Source organism: Magnusiomyces paraingens (genome assembly GCF_902498895.1).
Source record: "Magnusiomyces paraingens strain CBS 517.90 genome assembly, contig: contig1, whole genome shotgun sequence".
NCBI classification, from domain to species: Eukaryota; Fungi; Ascomycota; class Dipodascomycetes; order Dipodascales; family Dipodascaceae; genus Magnusiomyces; species Magnusiomyces paraingens.
In genome coordinates, this window is record NW_022474067.1 from 5,402,881 (window position 1) to 5,420,636 (window position 17,756).

The following is a 17,756-nucleotide window of genomic DNA, read 5'->3' on the forward strand; positions in this document are numbered from 1 at the left end:
AATACAGGTCAGTCAAGGTCTTTTGGTGTGTGTGCGGCTTGCTGGACTCAGGGGTATGCGTCGCAGCGTCCAAATAGACCTTTTGCTGCTATAAAAAGTGCCAGATCTGGGACTTTTTTTTTACTATTTTTTTACTATTTTTTTACTCCCTAAAATTTTTGTATTTTAACTAAAAAAAAAAACAACAACAAACAAACAAACTAAACAAACTAAACAAACTAAACAAAATAACCAAGTTTTTCCTTCACTACCACCATTTGGTTGCTTGAATAAATCTTTTCTAAATATCAGAATCAATCTCAATCTCAAATACCCACTTTATTTTTTTTTTATTGTTTTCTCTTTTTCTTTCTTTTTTTGTTTTGTTTTTGAATACATCCTCAAACTATGCTACATATGGCCTCATCGTCGTCGTCGCTTGGGTCAAGGCAACGGACTACTACAAACAGACCAAACTCTTCAGCAAGTATCGCAACAGCAATTACTCACGGTACATCATCAACCAAGTCAAGTTCTTCGAATACTCCAGAAAAAGCTTCAAAGAAAACTTTTACCACCTCTAATACCTCCATAATCTCAGATACCTCATCCGCATCATCATCTTCATCCACATCTCGTTCCATCAAACGTCTCAGTGGAAGGTTTTCCTGGCGTCGTTCAAGCATATTTTCTTCATCCTCTTCACCATCTTCTTCACAAGCTTATCATTCATCAACTTCTTCTCAAGCTTCTAACGGCAGAAAATATGGCTCTACAAGTACTTTTTACAATCCAGGTCACTTTCCAGTGATTTCTGAACCCATTCTCGAGTTCTCAACAGCTGACTTTGTCAACTCAACAGCCATAGATACCCACGCATTTGATGAACCACCAGCTGTGGTCCCACATCCTTCAGCAACAACGTCACCTTCACAACAAATGATAAGGCAATATCCTCCCTCGCAACACGCAATCAATACTCGCAACTCGTCAGTACTTTTGGGCCGCCGCGAAAGCGTACTAATTTCTGCAAACACAACAAGTCCATTAAAGAAACGACCAGAAAGTACTGGTAGTGGCAGGAATCTTGGACTACAACGGCGAGAATCCATAGCTACCAGAAATAGCCTTGTTTTGGGCGCTGGATCGCCCCCAATGGTCCATGCTATCAACATTAAAAACAACTCGCAAATCCCGGCAGCTAATGCTCTGCGGCCACCTGTGGGGCTCGATGCACGGCAATATAACCATCAGCAGTATGGGGGATCACAGAACAGAATGAGCGTTGCGAGTCATGCAACGGTCATGAGCGGCAGTGGAGGAGGAGGAGGAGGAGGGCTGGTAGGTGGGTTGTTGCCTACACAGTATACAACAGTTGAACAAGAACCAGGCACAAATAATAATTATAATTATAATCATAATAATAATTATCATTTGGGAGCAACAACAGCAACAGCAACAGCAACAGCAACAGCAACAGCAACAGCAACAACAACAACAACACTCGAGGGACCCACCCAGCAGCAACTCCAAAGTCAGACAAACCAGCAGCAAGAAAAACACAAAAAGCCAGTAGAGCAGGCGACTCAAACTGAAGCGTACCCAGAAACAGTTGCAGAGCTATATGAGCGATTGAGCCCCAAAGACACAAAGGCAATTGATGTACTACTGGAGTACCAAGAAAAGCTCGGGGCTACGCGCCGGCGCGTGGCAGAGCTCGAGTCGCGGGTTTCGCAGGAATCTAAACTGCGGCGGGAAGCAGAAGCAGCTTTAGCAAAGGCTGTGGCTGGCAAGAAGGAACGAGACGAAAAGGTAGTATCCAAAACAGTGCACCGGCCACCACACTTGGTTTTGGTGAGGCCGCAGGAGCAACAAGTACACTTGTCTGGGTTAGTAGACCACGAGTCAGCTGGTAGTAACAGTGAACTTGCAGGAACTCGCGAAAGCGCAGCTACTATCTTAGTCCCTCCGCTACACTTGAGTTCCAGCTCCAGCACTCTAATTCGACCCCGGAGCCCTGATGTGCCACTAAACCACCAGGGAGCATCGTCTTCTCCATCCACGACCTCTGCGCTACGTGCGGGCTCGCCATCGGCACTACTTGCAAGGATTGGGGCGCTGGAACAGCAGCGTGAGAGTTTACGAGAAGCCCTCAAATCACTGCGTACAACTAAAGACCTGGAATCCAAGCAACACGAGGAAACAGTGGCACGGCTGCGGCGGATGGCGACGCAGCAGCGGGTCGGGCGGCCCGGGTCTGCGACATCGGGGAGCATGTTTTTGTACTATAATGGAAGCAGCGCTGGATCATCGCCTTCGGCGTCACCCATTAGCTTATCTCTACAACAGCAACAGCAGCAGAAGCAGCAACATCGGGACGACGCGGAGGTGGAGGATAGCGAGATGGAGCTGGAGCCAGAGAATGAGAGGAGTGGGAGCAGAGGTAGCAGTAGCAGTAGCAGTAGCAGCAACGGTAGCAGCAGCGGCAGCGGCAGCGGCAGCGGCTGCAATGGGTCTATGCAGAGGGGTGTGGCAGCGGCAGGTTCCGGCCACATTCGACGGCCTTCGCTCATGTTTTCAACACCACATGTTCTTGACTATAAAAGGGCGGCAGCTACGAGTTTAAGTTTGAGTGGAGTTGGTAGCTGCAACAATAACAACCACAGCAATAACAATAACAATAACAATAACAATAATGGGTTGTCTATAAATACGGCAGCAGCAACAACTAATATAATTTCACCAAGGTCGCCGCTATACCAATGCACAGATTTGTTTGGCGATGACCATACGGAGCCCATGTCTGAGGACCTTGATCACAGTCTTGTGTCTAGCACTCACTCGTCTCCTGGGTCATCATCATCGTCGAGTGGTGTGCATACTGATTTGTCTATGTCACTGAGTTTTGAAGATGACTCGGTGACCACCACTGAACTCCTCTCCTCTCCTGAGCAGTTGCAGCAAAATCAACAAACAAGGACAGGGACAGGGACAAGGTCGGATTCTAAGGACTTGTTACATAAGAAAAGCAAACCCAAATTGAGACTTCACGAATCAGCAAGACTCAATATTTCGACTCTCACGTTTGGAGCAGGCTCTGGCACGCGCTCGCGACCTAGCGTCGCAACCCCAGTATCCGCATGCAGCACTGCTTCATCTGTGACAGAGTCAGAAGAGAGCAGCGGGACTCCTACGCATGCACAAACCATTCAGTTGTAATTTATTTTTTACTTTATTTTTTAATTTATTTATTTATTTTTTTATCATTAATTTATTATTATTATTATTATTATTATTATTATTATTATTATTAATTTAATTTAATTTATTTTATTACTTCATGTATTTTTCAAACTTCAAATCTAATAATAATCACCGGCGCCGGGCCACACCCCAAAAGCTACACATGGACGAAAAAAACAAATAGTAAAACAAGACAAAAAACAAGACAAACACATTAAAATTAAACACCGCAAATAGTACCACAAAGCCTGCGTAATCACGCACTAGCCTCCACTGCAACAGGCGAGGAGTTTGCTGCAGCCGCTGCTGCTGATCCAAGACTGGTTGTTGACGAAGTGGCATTTGTTGGAGTGGTGGCAGTGGTTGCACTGGCAACGGGGATAGCTGTTGGCGTGTCGAGATTACCAGAGTCAATGTCTTCTGCTGAGGTTGTTGCTGCTGCTCCTTCACTAGTACTCCCCTTGCTCAAACTCTTCAAGCCTTCTCTAGTCGATGTCAAAACATGGCCTGCATATACAACACCTTCACCAGACAATTGCTTAAAAGTAGCCACAGATGCATACACTGGTCCTGTAACAATCTTATCTTTACCATAAGCAGTCAGTTTTTCATCATAAACATGTAAAATGTGTTTACGAGTAACTTCAGGCAATGTCTTCAAGTGGCTTGCTTGTACATCAAGCAATGGTCGCGCTTGCTGAAGAGCAACATGCGCCAGGTAAACAGTTCTAGCCACTTCAGCGCTGACAAATTTTTCCGATGGTGCTTGTTGTTGATCTTCTTCTTGCTGTAACGAAACACTAGATTCAGGGAAAAAGTGTTTAATCAAAAACTCAAAGCGGTCGTTAAGAGGGTGGATAAGAGGGTCCACTTGGGACTTAATTGTAGAGCTTTTAGAGTCATAAACAGTGGTATAATGTTCCTTAACACGCTCGCCAGCCTTTTTAAGAGGCTCGACAACAGAGGTACTCAAGCGGTCATGGGCAGCGGTAGAGTAAGCCTCAGCAGTTGACTTTACAGTTTCATAGGGTTTGCGGGCCAGGTCCACAGCATCAGCAGGGGTGGTAGTCTTGAGCAGAGGGAAGTTTTCATCGACGCGTGACAAAATCTTATCTCCGAAAACATCTGCCTTGGCCAGGACTGGAGTGGCGCGCTTGACAACGGGCTCAGAAATGGGCTTGGAGCGTTCCTTGAGTGAGTCGAGATAAGGACGGGCCGAGGTGGAGAGGCGTTGGACAACTGGGATATGGGTTGCATAGTCGACAGCAGCATTGACAGCGGGGTACGAGTAAAGGTGGGTGAAAAAGAGGGATTTTGGGTATGAAGATTGCTCGGGTGCAGTTGGAGTATCTTGGGGAGTGTCAGCAATGACAGAGCCGTTTGTAGACATTTTTAAAAAAATTTTTTTTTTGTGTAGTAGATAGATAGATAAGAGATTAAAAAATGGAGAGATAATAGGTTACTCTATGGGAGAGATTGATATAAAGATCCAATCGAGAGAAACAGCGCTTGGAGAAGCAGAGAAAAGGGTCAATGGAGATGAGATGAGAATAGATAAGAAAAAAAGAAGAAGAAAAAAAAAATTTTTGTAAAAAAAGGTGAGCAGGTCGTCGAGTATTTATAGGCGGAGCACAGACGGAGTTTCTTTTGTATATTTGTATATATATATATGGATATTGATGGGGTGGGAGAATAGAAAAGGCCCCGACAAGGGTGATGTTGCGCCATGTCAAAAAGCTTGTCGCAAACGTGTGAGAATTACCCGGCCAACCTTTTAGAATGGCTTTTTGTTTATTAGTGCGGCGCAGCAAAGAAATAAATAATTTTTTTTTTTTTTTTGGCATGTGAAAGTTTGGGTGGCCCAGGAATCATCTGGAATTCCACCAGTGACAAACCCAAAATCAAAAAGACTTTAGGAATTTGATGACGATGTTTGAAAAAAAAAAATAAAAAAAGAAAGATTGAGATCAAAAAGAACCATATCTGACTTAGGTTGATAGGAAAATATAAAAATATAAAAAAAAAAAAAGTTTGATCGGGAACTCATTGAAGACTTAATGTTTATGCTGGATGGCAAGAAAGGGGCGTAAATTTAACAATTGGTAAATCAAAAAGAAAAGAGTTTCTTTATTTTTCAATTCCTTTTTTCCGTTATATAATAACATTAATTCATTAATGTTTCTACATGATTGTATCATTGTTTATTTAACAACTAAAAAAAAAAGATGGCCTGTTTGAATTGAATTCCATTCACAGTAAAAAAAAAAAGAGATAACAATCCTAATATCATAATCTTCAAAGTTTAAATTTATATATATATATATATATATATATATATAGGCCTTTTTTTTTCACAATTATATTGCTTAGACTGGACCCAACAAAATTAGAGTTACAAAGGGTTCTTTAGTATTTTTAAAAGAATTGGGAAATACAGTGGAAATCTTTTATTTTTTTTTTTCAGATATAGAAGTTCGGAAAAACAAGACGACGTAGAAACATTAGAGAACAATTGCGGTTACCGTCGGGAAATGCAAAAAAAAAAAGAGAAAAAAATAAAAAATCAAAAGAGGAGGAGATTTTGAACATTTTAAAAAGGCCTTTATGAAGACCAAATGGTTTTCATTTTTTTTTCATTTTTTTTTTTGCTCAGAGTATTTTTTTACTGACATGTGAAAATGAAAATGAAAAAAAAAGACAAAGCAAACTTTTTCGTCTATTTTTGGGAATTTGTCATGACTTTTTTTTTTTTTAAAAAAAAGGGTCTATTTATTGTCTATTGAATAAATCAATAAATCAATAAATCGATCAATCAATCCAATCTAATAATTGTTATTATATCACAAAGCAATTTTTTTATTCTTGCTTTCAATGCTGTTTAAACTTAATAAGCTTATTCCTTTAAAATATTAGAATAGAATAATAATAATAATAATAATAGTAATTATTATTATAATGACTGTAGACGGCAGGAGAAACCGCTTATCTAACCAAAAAAAGAAAAAAAATACAAAGAACAAAATTGTTCCGAGGCACTTGAAACTTAAGACTTAATAAATATTACATGTGATATCTGACATTAAAGATAACACATATGCTTTAAAACATAAAGCTGCAAGGCTGTGCAAGGTAAGAAATATTGTGTATGACGTTAATATGACGCAAAAACAACAATAACAACAATAACAACAAAACATTGAGATTAATATTTGGGTAGATTTATGGATATAGACATATGTTTGTTACACGTGAATAAGTTTAAATAATAAAAAAAAGAAATAAGAAAAAAAAAAAAAAAAGAAGAACCCATTTTTTTTTATTTTTTTTTATTTAAATCTCAGATGTTTTTTTTTTTGTGTTTTTAACTCCCTAACTCCTGATATTTCTTTTCAATCGCTTATTATTGTGTTTATAAATGCACTTTTATGTTCAGTTTATGTTTTCCCCTGAAAAAAAAAAAAAAAAAAAAAAAAAACCAAGATCCTGAGCCCCCCGTGTAAAACTTCTCCTGCTTTTTTTTTTTTTTTTTTTTTTTATATATATGTATAAGAAACATAAACAGTTTACTAATTGCAGGTTGACCCTAAAGAATATTTCTTTTATTATTGTATTTTAAATTTTTTTTTTTTATTTATTTCCAAAATCAAAACAAAACAAAACAAAACAAACAAAACTAGCCAGTCAACCCTTTTAATCTGTTGTTTTTTGCCCACACAAAACAAACACGGCCCGGAGGGACCACTGTTGTTATGGTTACCCGTATGCCTATTTATTTATTTATTTATTTTTTTTTTTTTGAGGTTGTTTTGTTGTTTTTTAAGTTACCTGGTTAACGCAGTTTGACCGTTTTGCTTTTTGAACAAAAAAAAGACGCGTTGTTTTTGTTTATAAAATTTGTTTATATATATATATATGAAAAAAAATTCTTTTTTTTCGTGTTTGTTTGTTTATTTATTTTTCAATTCATTTTTTAAATAAAAATTTCAATTAACAAAAATATTCAAAAATATATATCCAACGTTCCTTTTTTTCTTATTTTTATTTATTTATTTTATTTTGACCCAATTATAGTAAAATGTTTTAAACACAAAAATAATAATAATAATAATAATAAAGTCTCTCAATAATAAACAAACAAACAAAAAATCCATTTCATCCCCTACTTTTTTTTTTTAATTTTTTTTTTTAATTTATCCCCCTAATATCATTTGTACATATACCTTCAAAAGCCTTTGAAATTCTTCAAAACTTGTCTCAAAACCAAACTTTTAATCAATTTCATCAATCATGGCCTTGGATCCAGAGCTTGCCTCAAACTCCTGGCGTGGAGTCTTTCAAACCCCTCCTCTATCAAACAATAACATTAACATTAACAATAACAATAACAACTCAGATACTCCACGTTCATCCATTCATCAAATTCATCCAAACAATAATCAAAAAAATTCAATCCCAATAAACAATCATAACTCTCTTCATCCAAGGCATGCTCATCATCCATCAACTTCATCAATAGACTCTTCTCCATCTGCAACTTGCTCCTCCTCCTCCTCATCGTCTTGCGAGTCGCCTCCCATCGACTGTGTCGATCCAGCCCTTTACCTTCTTACAAGAAACCTCGAGGACCTGAACATCTCACCATCACTCGCGTCTCCCCAAAAGCTCTCAAGCCAAACAACGTCTTCTACACCCTCTAAAACTGCTATTCACAAGACTATCCCTCCATCAAAGTCTCCAGGACTCGCTATAGCAAACTCTCAAGGTGTTGTTCTACAATCCTCTCGAACACAACACCCCTACGCGTCCGCGTCAGTCCCTAAATCTCCCGTTTTTAATGACTCTTTCGACCCAGCAACTGCAGCATCCTTTTCCCAGTTCTTTGACCCGTACGGTGACTCTACAAATCTCCACCAGCATCATCACCACCGTCTTTCACTCCAACAGCTTTCGCCATCTCCAGCTACCCCGAAATCTTCGGCGCGAACAGTCGTTGCCATGGCCGCAATGAACGGTACCCCCTTAGCGCGTACTTCTCGCGCGTCTTCTCCAGGTGCAAAACGTTTCCCCAACTTTTCGCGACCCGTCTCGAGTCCAATAATTCCTTCAATATTTTCTCCTGAAACTGATGCGCCTAGGGGTCCTGCATTATTAACTACCCCAGACATTTCAGAATCTCCAAAGCTCTCGTCACTGGACCAGTACGCGTACAACACGCTCCACATGCGAATTAAAAAGAGCCCACTGACTCCGGGACCTCTTTCAGCAGCCGCAACTGTCGCAGCAGCAGCAGCAGCAGCTGCAGCAGGGGACAACAAAAGCAGTGGCAAAGATTCTGGGCAGATCCGCAACTTTGAGCTGTTTTACGACGTCGAGGACGACAAGAACTACTGCGATGACATTAATGAGGACATACAAAACTTGGACCCGCTACCGGGATTCAAACTCCAACCGGCCCCGCCACCGCGCAAAAAGTCTCCACCCTCGGTGCTTCCTAAAAACAAACAACCGACTTGCATAATACCTCCTCCAACTACTACGGCCACTGGAATAAAATCTACGAGACAGGGTAGGATCCTACCGCCGCCGCCACCTCAATCCCCGCGTCGAGGACTTAAAAAATCTGCCCATAGTGACTTTGTGATTTTCGAAGACGCTGCTGCTCAGCCACCCAAACAAGCTTCACCTCCATACTCGTCACCACTCTCGGCCGCACCTACCACCCCACCCCAACAAGTACATCAACCAGCAAAACCTCTCAAACCCACGTCAGTGACTGTGTCCGCAACCCCTCTTCAAGCTCAACAAGCTCTCCACCAACATCAACACCAACATCAACATCAACATCAACATCAACACCAACACCATCTCCATCTCCACCCTCACCATCATCATCACCAGCACTCGCGCCAAAACCAAACAGCTCTTTTGTTGACCCCCTCAAGGTTCCAGGATGCTCCTCTTGCGCTCCCGAAACAGCGCAAAAGCCCATCTCCGTCGCCAACAGGTACCGGTAACAAGGAAAACGCAGGTATTTCGGGGATCTTTCCAAGTGCAAGTAGCCCCACCCCAGGTGCAAGCTCGACTGGCACTTCGCACGGCGGTCCTTTGTCTCCAGGCATACACTCAGGTACCACCAGTCTTCCACGCTCTCCGCTTCTGCCAGCCCCACCAGTCGTCCACTCACTACCAGCGCTGCCAGCACTTCCTGGCCTGCCTCAACCGTCGTCGCCAGCCCTCAAGACTACAATTAACAACATCCACAACAGTGGTGGTGCCAGCGGAGGATTGTCGCCGTCGGCTGCACTTTCAATGCGGCTGGGCCGCTCGGTTGGTGCACTGGAAGTCAACCGATCCGAGCTTGATGAACAAACAGCAGCGGCCTCTATTGTGTTAGGACCCAGGCCACGACGATTAACACGATCTGTGGCGCGGTCATATGCTAACGCTCCATTGTCTCCTGTATCATTACGAGCTGCTGCGGCCGCTTCAGGGAATGGAGTATCGAAGCGTAGCGCCGTGGTTGTTTTTGATGACTTTAATGATGAGTTTGATGACAATGGAGAAGATTTCGGGTATCTCGAGAAGGACAATAGATTTTTATTGCGGGGATGCGGGCCCGGTGGGTTGTTGTTGCGCGAGGCTTCGGAGCAGACGGCTTTCCCACAGCAAAATACCAAGAATGAAAACAATAACAATTGGGTTGCTGAGGAAACACAAGAAGTGGCAGCAGCGGGGTCCGACCAAAAAACATTGTCGGAAACCCGCCAATCTGCTTCTTCAACCACTTCAACAACAACAACAAAAACAACAGCCACTTCACCATCATCATCATTATCATCATCAACAAGCTCAAATTCAAGTTCAACATCTGTTTCCAGCACGATAACTGAAAATACGACGTCTACCACCTCTTCGAAGAACAAGTCCAGGAGTTCTTCTATAGATACACCAGTGATACTACTCTCAACGTCATCATCTTCTAATACCTCTTGCACTACCACCACAGTTCCCACCACCAAAAAACGAGCCAAACGGGCTGCAGGCAGCCGTGTATCGGGCTCTAGCGCATTGGCTGGCTCCAGCCCGCTTTCCATTTCTGGTACTGGATCTGGAGGCTCTTCTTCAGCCCCATTTGTTCTTCGGCGTTCGCAACGGATTCGAGAACGCGAGCGCGAGCCTAGACCTCCTTCTCCCGGCCGGCGGTGTGTTCCACGACACACGGAGTTGGCACCGCTCAAGTCTGTACTTAAGAAAAGCCACAGCGAGTATCCACAGATTGTGGTGAATAGTAGTGTGACTGGAAGCCCTTCTTCGCTAGTTACGGCATCGACAACATCTGGAGGCAGGGGAAGGAAGCAGGGCCTGAGGCCTGTAGCATCGCGGTACCGGAAGCGAGTAGCAACGGTATCTGTAGGAAGTGGAGGGAGTAATAGAATAGGAGGAGGAAGTTTTGTGTCATCGATTCATGAAGTTAAGAATAACGGGAAAGATGAACATGCTGATCTGCGGCTGAAACGGAAACGAGAAGTTTCACCCCAATATATACAGCGGCAGCAGCAAAAACAAGAAGAACAAGAAATTAAGGCGGCTTTTAAAGAAGAGGAGTTGAAGAAAAAGGGTGTTAAAGAAGAGGATGAAGAGGAAGAGGAATATGAAGAGGAATATGAAAAAGGGAAGGAAGAGAAGCAGGCAGATGATGACAATGATGAAGAAGACCGGAAACAATTGTTACCAGCTGTGATTATTACAGGACTTGAAGAAGAAGAGCAAAAGTCTAGGAATGAATCACAGGGTGAACCAAAGGAAGGAAATGAAGAAGAGGGGATGCGGAGTAGTCCTCATTTGGGGTTCTATAATGTGGAAGATTTGAAAAGGTTTGAAGAGGAAAATAAAAAGAAGAGTAAGAACAAGAATAAGGAAGAAGAAGAAGAGGATGGCTGGGAAGAAGCAGAAGCAGAAGCAGAAGAAGTTGAAGTTGAAGTTGAAGTTGAAGAAGAAAATGGAAATGGAAATGAAAATAAAAATGAGAAAGAATTATTAAAACCACAAAGGGAAAGTGCAATTGAAGAAGTTGAAATTGCAAAGTCTCGGGTTTCACCAGTGCAACAGATACGATCTGAAGGCCGTTCTCCACATAAACGTGTTGAATGGGCTGCGCAGTTAGAGTGGTGAATAAGGTTTTTTTTTTTTTTTCATTTTAGGGATTTATATATATTTTATTTTTTTTGCATTATTTAGATTTTATTATTATAGTTATTAAATTATTAAAAAAAGAGATAGAATAAAAACAAAAAAAAGAAGAAGAAGAAGAAGTTATTAAAAGAAGAAAATAAAACGTTTAGTAGAAAGTTGGGCTATCTTAAAAAAAATTTTTTTTTTTTTTTTTTTCAGATTTAATTTTAATGCCATATACTATCGAGTAAATTAAAATAAAAAACGAAATTAATGCAACAATTCATTAATAAATGGAGTAAAAAACATGGGGGTATGAATAAGATTATGAAAAATTCATTTAAAATTCATTTAAAATTTAAAAATATATATATATATATATATTTGCAAAATATAAAAAGCCCTGAATCTATCTGAAAAAAAAAAAAATTTCATTATTAAATCAGATATTTCAGATATTTCAGATATTCCGGATATTCCAGATACTTCAAATATTTCATTTCATTTCATTTGAATAAAAATTAAAAAATAGTTTGTCCACTACCACCACCATGAAATTTTTAATTGCTTTCCTTTCTACACTTTTTATTTCTGTTGCATCTGCACAATCTGTTCCTCAGTGTGCATTCCAATGCATGAATCAATTTCAACAAGATATTGGGAACAGTGGGTGTGGTCAATTGAATCAGCAAAATAAGGCTTGTTTCTGTTCTAAACGCAATACGGCATTCCAAGGTTCAATGAAGTGTGTCAAGCAGGCATGTCCTTCGAATGATGCAAATACTATTATTCAGTATATGATGACTCAGTGTTAAAATTATCCATTAATTAGAGAAGAAGCTTAGTCTAATGAATTAATGATAATTTCATTATTAAAATAATGAGTAATTATTAGAACATGAAGGTTATTTAGAATATACTTTTATAAACAATATCGATATCATATGTTGAACCAAACGGCTAAACAAGAAATGGGTGACACTATGTAATATGACGACGACGCATTTGAAAAACACCCAAAAGATTTCTGGTAGTAGAATTTTTATATTTTTTCATTATTACCATTATTATTATTATTATTATTATTATTATTATTATTATTATTATTATTATTATTATTATTATTATTATTATTATTATTATTATTATTATTATTATTATTATTATTATTATTATTATTATTATTATTATTATTATTATTATTATTATTTCTACTATACTAATAAATAGAAATAATTGTTCATGAACAAAATAGGTTTCAATGAGTATCATTTTGGGTCCAACTAGACTAGTTAATTCCAATTTTGGTTAGGAGAGTGATATTTCTTTATCAAAAAAAAAAAAAAAAAGTCTTTATATCCCCTTATTTCTTATTTCTTCTTACTCCTCCTCCTCCTTTTCTTCTTCTTCTTCCCCCCCCTCCTCCTCCCTAAATTTAAGTTTAGATTATCGTGGCTTGCAGAGAATGTGGAGATGTTGTTGTCGCAATCGTCATTGAATTATTTAAAATTCATTTGTTGTTGTTGTTGTTGTTGTTGCAAAAGTGGCTTTTTTTTTTAATGTTTAAGAATAATGAAGAAGTAAGATGTAGATCCATAATTTTGGGTACAAAAGAAATAAAAAAAAAAAAGGTGGTAATAATAATAATAACAATAATAATTTTTGGGTACTTTTATATAGAATGATTATTGATTTTCACATATTATTATAATAATAATGATAATAATAAAATCATTTATATGTGAAAGAAAGCCACAAAAAAAAAATGTTGATGTTATTTTTGTTTTTAACTATTCTTTTGTTTCTTCTTTTTTTATAATTATCACAGTTGAATATACTCTACGGAGATCCGAGCAGAAACAAAATAAATATCTCATTTGAGATTTAAAGAATGCCTAGTAAGAAAGAAAAAAAAAAAAAAAAAAAAAAACAAAGATAGATATATAGATAGATACACTTTAAGATTGCTTTTTTTTTTTTTTTAAAAAAAAAAAAAAAACTCTTCTAAATGCTTTTCCATTAAAGCGCCTTTTACTCTTCATGGGTGAAATCAATTATGAAAGATAAAATAAAATAAAAAAAAAAAGTCCCAAGTTGAAGGTAAAATTTGAATTTTTTTGAATTTTTTTGAATTTTTTTGAATTTTTTTGAATTTTTTATTGAAGATTTAAAAGTATTTAATTTTTTTTTTTGATAAATAAATACATAAATAATAATCAATCGGACGGAGTTGTGGCGCATGACACTTTTATTTTATTTTAATTTTTTTTTTTCCCTTCTCCACCAGATCAAGTAGCCTCAAATGATTTTCGGAGGTCCGTCAAGAATATTTGAAAAGTTCAGCCACAGTTCTTTTGTTTTGTTTGGTTGATATATAAATTTTTTTTTTTTTTTTTCAGTGGCTGTTACTACTGTGTAGATTTGAGATTGTATGTATGTATACATATAGATATATATAAAATTAAAATTAAAATTGTGGCTTGCTGGTATTAAAAAAAAAAAAATTTGGATTTTTGTGTGTGTTTGTTTGTTTGTTTGTGTGTTTGTGTGTTTGTGTGTTTGTGTGTTTGTGTATAAGTGTGGCTTTTTTTTTTTTTTTTTTTTTTTTTATTTCTTCCCTGCTGTCTCTCTTTTTTTTTTCTCTTAAATAAAATGACGCCATCTGTGGCTTTTTGTCACGTAACGTCACGTGAAAATAAAACTTTCTGTGGCGGGTTATATAGAATTATTTTTTTTTTTTTTGAGACGCCACAGTAGAGTACATTGACTAATGTCACGTGGAATAGCACCACTCATAGATGCTTTGATGGAGTAACAAAAAAAAAAAAAAATACAAGCAAAAAAATAAAAAATAAAAAATAAAAAATAAAATTGTATATCATCTATAATAAAAGATTCAATTGAAAATTCAAATCAATTAGAATCTCAATTTTTTTTTCTTAAAGATTAGAGATTCAATCAAAATAAAAATAAAAAAATAAAAAAATAAAAAAATAAAAAAATAAAAAAATAAAAAAATAAAAAAATAAAAAAATAAAAAAAGACGCACTCCGTTGGTTATCTAACAAAAAAAAAAAAAAAAAAAGGAGAACCGCTAAGGTGTTGGTGTTGATGTAGTTGAAATTGTGAAATTGTGGAATTGTGAAATTGTGGAATTGTGGAATGAAAGGGCCCCATTGCAACAAAAAAAAAATTTAAAATAAAATAATTCAAATCCCTAACCCAAACCGATCACTTTTTTAACATAAAAAAAAAAAAAAAAAAAAAAAAAAAGATTGGCAAGGTTATTTTTTTTTATTATTTTTTTTTTTATATAAAACCCCCAGGACTTCCCCAAATCTTTTATTTTGAACAAATCTTTTATACATACAATTTATTTATAAATATCCAAATATTTTCTTATTTATATATTTACAATATAAATATACACAATGAACCATCCAACATCCATTGCAGATCTACTAAACCATCCTTTACCTCCTCTTAAAGAATCTCTCCCATCAACTCCTCTACAAGACTCTTCAACCCCTTCAACTCCAACCGCATCTTCCTCTACATCCCCACAACCAGTCCTCTTTAACCACAATAAACCTGTCATCAACACTCGTGTCCCTGAAAACAGAATGAAAAAATACTGCTACAGACATCACCCTGAGGTCTCGTGTAATCGCCAAGCTGATGCAAACCAAATGACTGAAATCCAAGGTGATATCGACAAGCTCTCAGATGTAGACCGTACAGCCATCTCTCACGTCTGGTCAATATTCTCTGCTGCACCAGCAAGCCAACGATCTCTTATCCTCAAGGGCCTTCTTGCCCAATGTTGTTTCCCACAACTCTCCCAAGTCTCTTCCATGCTCGATAACCTCATTCGAATCGATTTCCTCTCAGCCCTTCCACCAGAAATCTCTTTTAAAATCCTTTCCTATCTTGACTCAACTTCACTCTGTAGAGCTGCCCAAGTTAGCAAAAAGTGGAAACAATTAGCAGATGATGATATTGTTTGGCACAGAATGTGTGAACAACACATTAACAAAAAATGTACAAAATGTGGCTGGGGTCTGCCGCTGCTCGAAAAGAAGCGCCTTCACGACTCTAAGCGCGCTATTGAGGCCCGCCTCAAGGCCATGAATGAGGGTGCAGCCACAATAAATGACCACGGTAAACGTCCAAATGAATCTACATCTTCCTCTTCAGAAATCCAAACCAAAAAACGACGAACCCGCCCATGGAAAGATGTTTACAAGGAGCGCTACTGCATCGAGGCTAACTGGCGCAATGGCCGTTACCGTACTCTCACTTTTGAGCACCCATCCCCAGTCCTGTGTCTCCAGTTTGATGAACAATATCTCATCACTGGTACTTATGATGGCCTCGTCTCGATCTGGGATGTGGAAACTGGCAAGCTTGTCCGCACCCTTAAGGGCCATCTCTCCGCTATTAGTGCCCTCAAGTTTGATAACCTCAAGCTCATCACTGCTTCCCGTGATACTACCGTCCGTGTCTGGGACTACCGCAAAGGTGACTGCGTTTGCACCTTTCGCGGCCACGAAGGCCCTGTCCTGTGTATTGACTGCGACCAACGTCTCATTGCCTCAGGCTCGGCTGACAATAACATCAAGGTCTGGAACTTTACTACAAAAACATGTTTCACTCTCCGCGGACACACCGACTGGGTCCAAAGTGTCCGCGTCCACTCGGCTTCTGGCACTCTCTACTCGGGCTCTCAAGATGCTACAATCCGCATGTGGGATCTCGTAACCAAAAACTGCATCCGTGTCTTTAGCCAACCTGGCTCTGAGGGCAGCCATGTCGCTCAAATCCAATCTGTCATCCCTCTTTACATTGATCACCTCCAAGGTGATGAACATGGATGCTCTGTTCCTCCTCGTCGCAACCTTGCTAGACCCCACCAGCCTGCTACCACCTCTTCACAAGAATCAGAAGACTCAGGTGCTCTTTCGCCCAACTCTTCGCGTCGCCAACTCTCTGAAGAACGTCAAACTTTTGACGACTCGGTTTCTCGCAGAAGTTTCTCTACTCTTGACTCAAACAACCAGCCCACTGTAAGACCATCCTTCTATACTCCTCCTCGCTCTTCAGATCCCTTCAGCGTCGAGGAACGCACCAGACGTATGAATGCTCGCCCTACACATATCTTGTCTGCATCTCTCGACTCAACCATCAAGATGTGGGATGTCAACACGGGTGCCTGTGTTCGCACCTTTTTCGGCCACATTGAGGGTATCTGGGGGATTGCCGCAGATAACTTCCGAGTGGTGTCTGGATCCCATGACAAGCTTGTTAAGGTCTGGGACCTGCAATCGGGCCGCAACTGGCACACCTTTAATGACCATACTTCTCATGTTACTTCTGTGTGTTTGAGCGATACACGTCTGGCCAGTGGTAGTGATGATGGTATGGTCCGCATGCTGTGCTTTGATGACTTTGAGGGGGAGAAGGATGAAGAGGCTGCTTCAGCTTCAGCTTCTACTTCTACTTCTAGTTCAAGTACACCTGCTGCTACTACGACCACCGAGACTTCTGAGGCAGGACCTTCCAATGCTTAAAAGTGGTCTTTTGCTTTTTTTTGTTTTTTTTTTTTAATGACTTGTTTACGATTATGAATTTGCCTTTTTTTTTTTTTTTTTTTTTGTTTATTACTGCTACTATTATTTATTATTACTGTGTATTTTTAATTATTAAAAAAAATTGTTTCTCTTGCTTTATTTATTTAAAACAAATTTATTTATTTATTTGGTCTTAAAAAAAAAAAATTATATACTTTAAATAATTGTGATTTTAACTAGCTTGAAAAATTATATTTTATTTTTTTTTATTTTTTTTTTCAGTGATGATGATAAGGAAAGTTTCGGAGTTTGGCATAGCCCGATTCTTGTAGTTAAAAAAAAAAAAAAAAAAAAAACTGGGTATATTTTATTTTATTTTATTTTATTTTTATAATTGCATATGAAAATCCAATTCTCTCACTCACTAACAATTGCCCGCGTGCGCACATATGTCAAAAAATAAAAAAATAAAAAAATAAAAAAATAAAAAAAATAAAAGATAAGAAATATTTTCTTACTCATTGCCAACTATAGTAGATATATTATAACATAAATAATTATTTACAATTAGAGAATGAGGAAGGAAAAACAAATAAAACAGTCAAAAAATAAAAAAAATTAAATGAAAAAAATAAAAAAATAAATTAAATTGAGCAAAAAAATTAAAAAAAATAATGCCGTTGCCCAGAATCGAACTGAGGTTTCTTCGGAATTGTTCGATTTTTGAAGCCACAACGAAGTGTACTAACCACTATACTACAACGGCGTTATTATGGGTTTTTAAAAATTCGT

General features: G+C 38.3%; 4 protein-coding genes across 4 annotated transcripts; 3 read left to right on the plus strand and 1 right to left on the minus strand.

The window, feature by feature from the left end:
- Positions 1 to 387: 387 nt before the first annotated feature.
- Positions 388 to 3,198, plus strand: SAPINGB_P001647 (uncharacterized protein; the record flags this gene model as incomplete). Its single annotated transcript, XM_031996368.1, has 1 exon — positions 388 to 3,198. The coding sequence occupies one exon, from the start codon at positions 388 to 390 to the stop codon at positions 3,196 to 3,198; it is 2,811 nt and encodes a 936-aa protein (XP_031852259.1).
- A 280-nt stretch (positions 3,199 to 3,478) lies between these two features.
- On the minus strand, positions 3,479 to 4,612 carry SAPINGB_P001648 (uncharacterized protein; the record flags this gene model as incomplete). The annotated part of the gene is made up of 1 exon (XM_031996369.1): positions 3,479 to 4,612. One exon carries the CDS (start codon positions 4,610 to 4,612, stop codon positions 3,479 to 3,481), a length of 1,134 nt encoding a protein of 377 aa, XP_031852260.1.
- Positions 4,613 to 7,509: 2,897 nt separating this feature from the next.
- Positions 7,510 to 11,394, plus strand: SAPINGB_P001649 (uncharacterized protein; the record flags this gene model as incomplete). Its single annotated transcript, XM_031996370.1, has 1 exon — positions 7,510 to 11,394. One exon carries the CDS (start codon positions 7,510 to 7,512, stop codon positions 11,392 to 11,394), a length of 3,885 nt encoding a protein of 1,294 aa, XP_031852261.1.
- A 3,431-nt stretch (positions 11,395 to 14,825) lies between these two features.
- Positions 14,826 to 16,964, plus strand: SAPINGB_P001650 (uncharacterized protein; the record flags this gene model as incomplete). The annotated part of the gene is made up of 1 exon (XM_031996371.1): positions 14,826 to 16,964. The coding sequence occupies one exon, from the start codon at positions 14,826 to 14,828 to the stop codon at positions 16,962 to 16,964; it is 2,139 nt and encodes a 712-aa protein (XP_031852262.1).
- Positions 16,965 to 17,756: the final 792 nt, after the last annotated feature.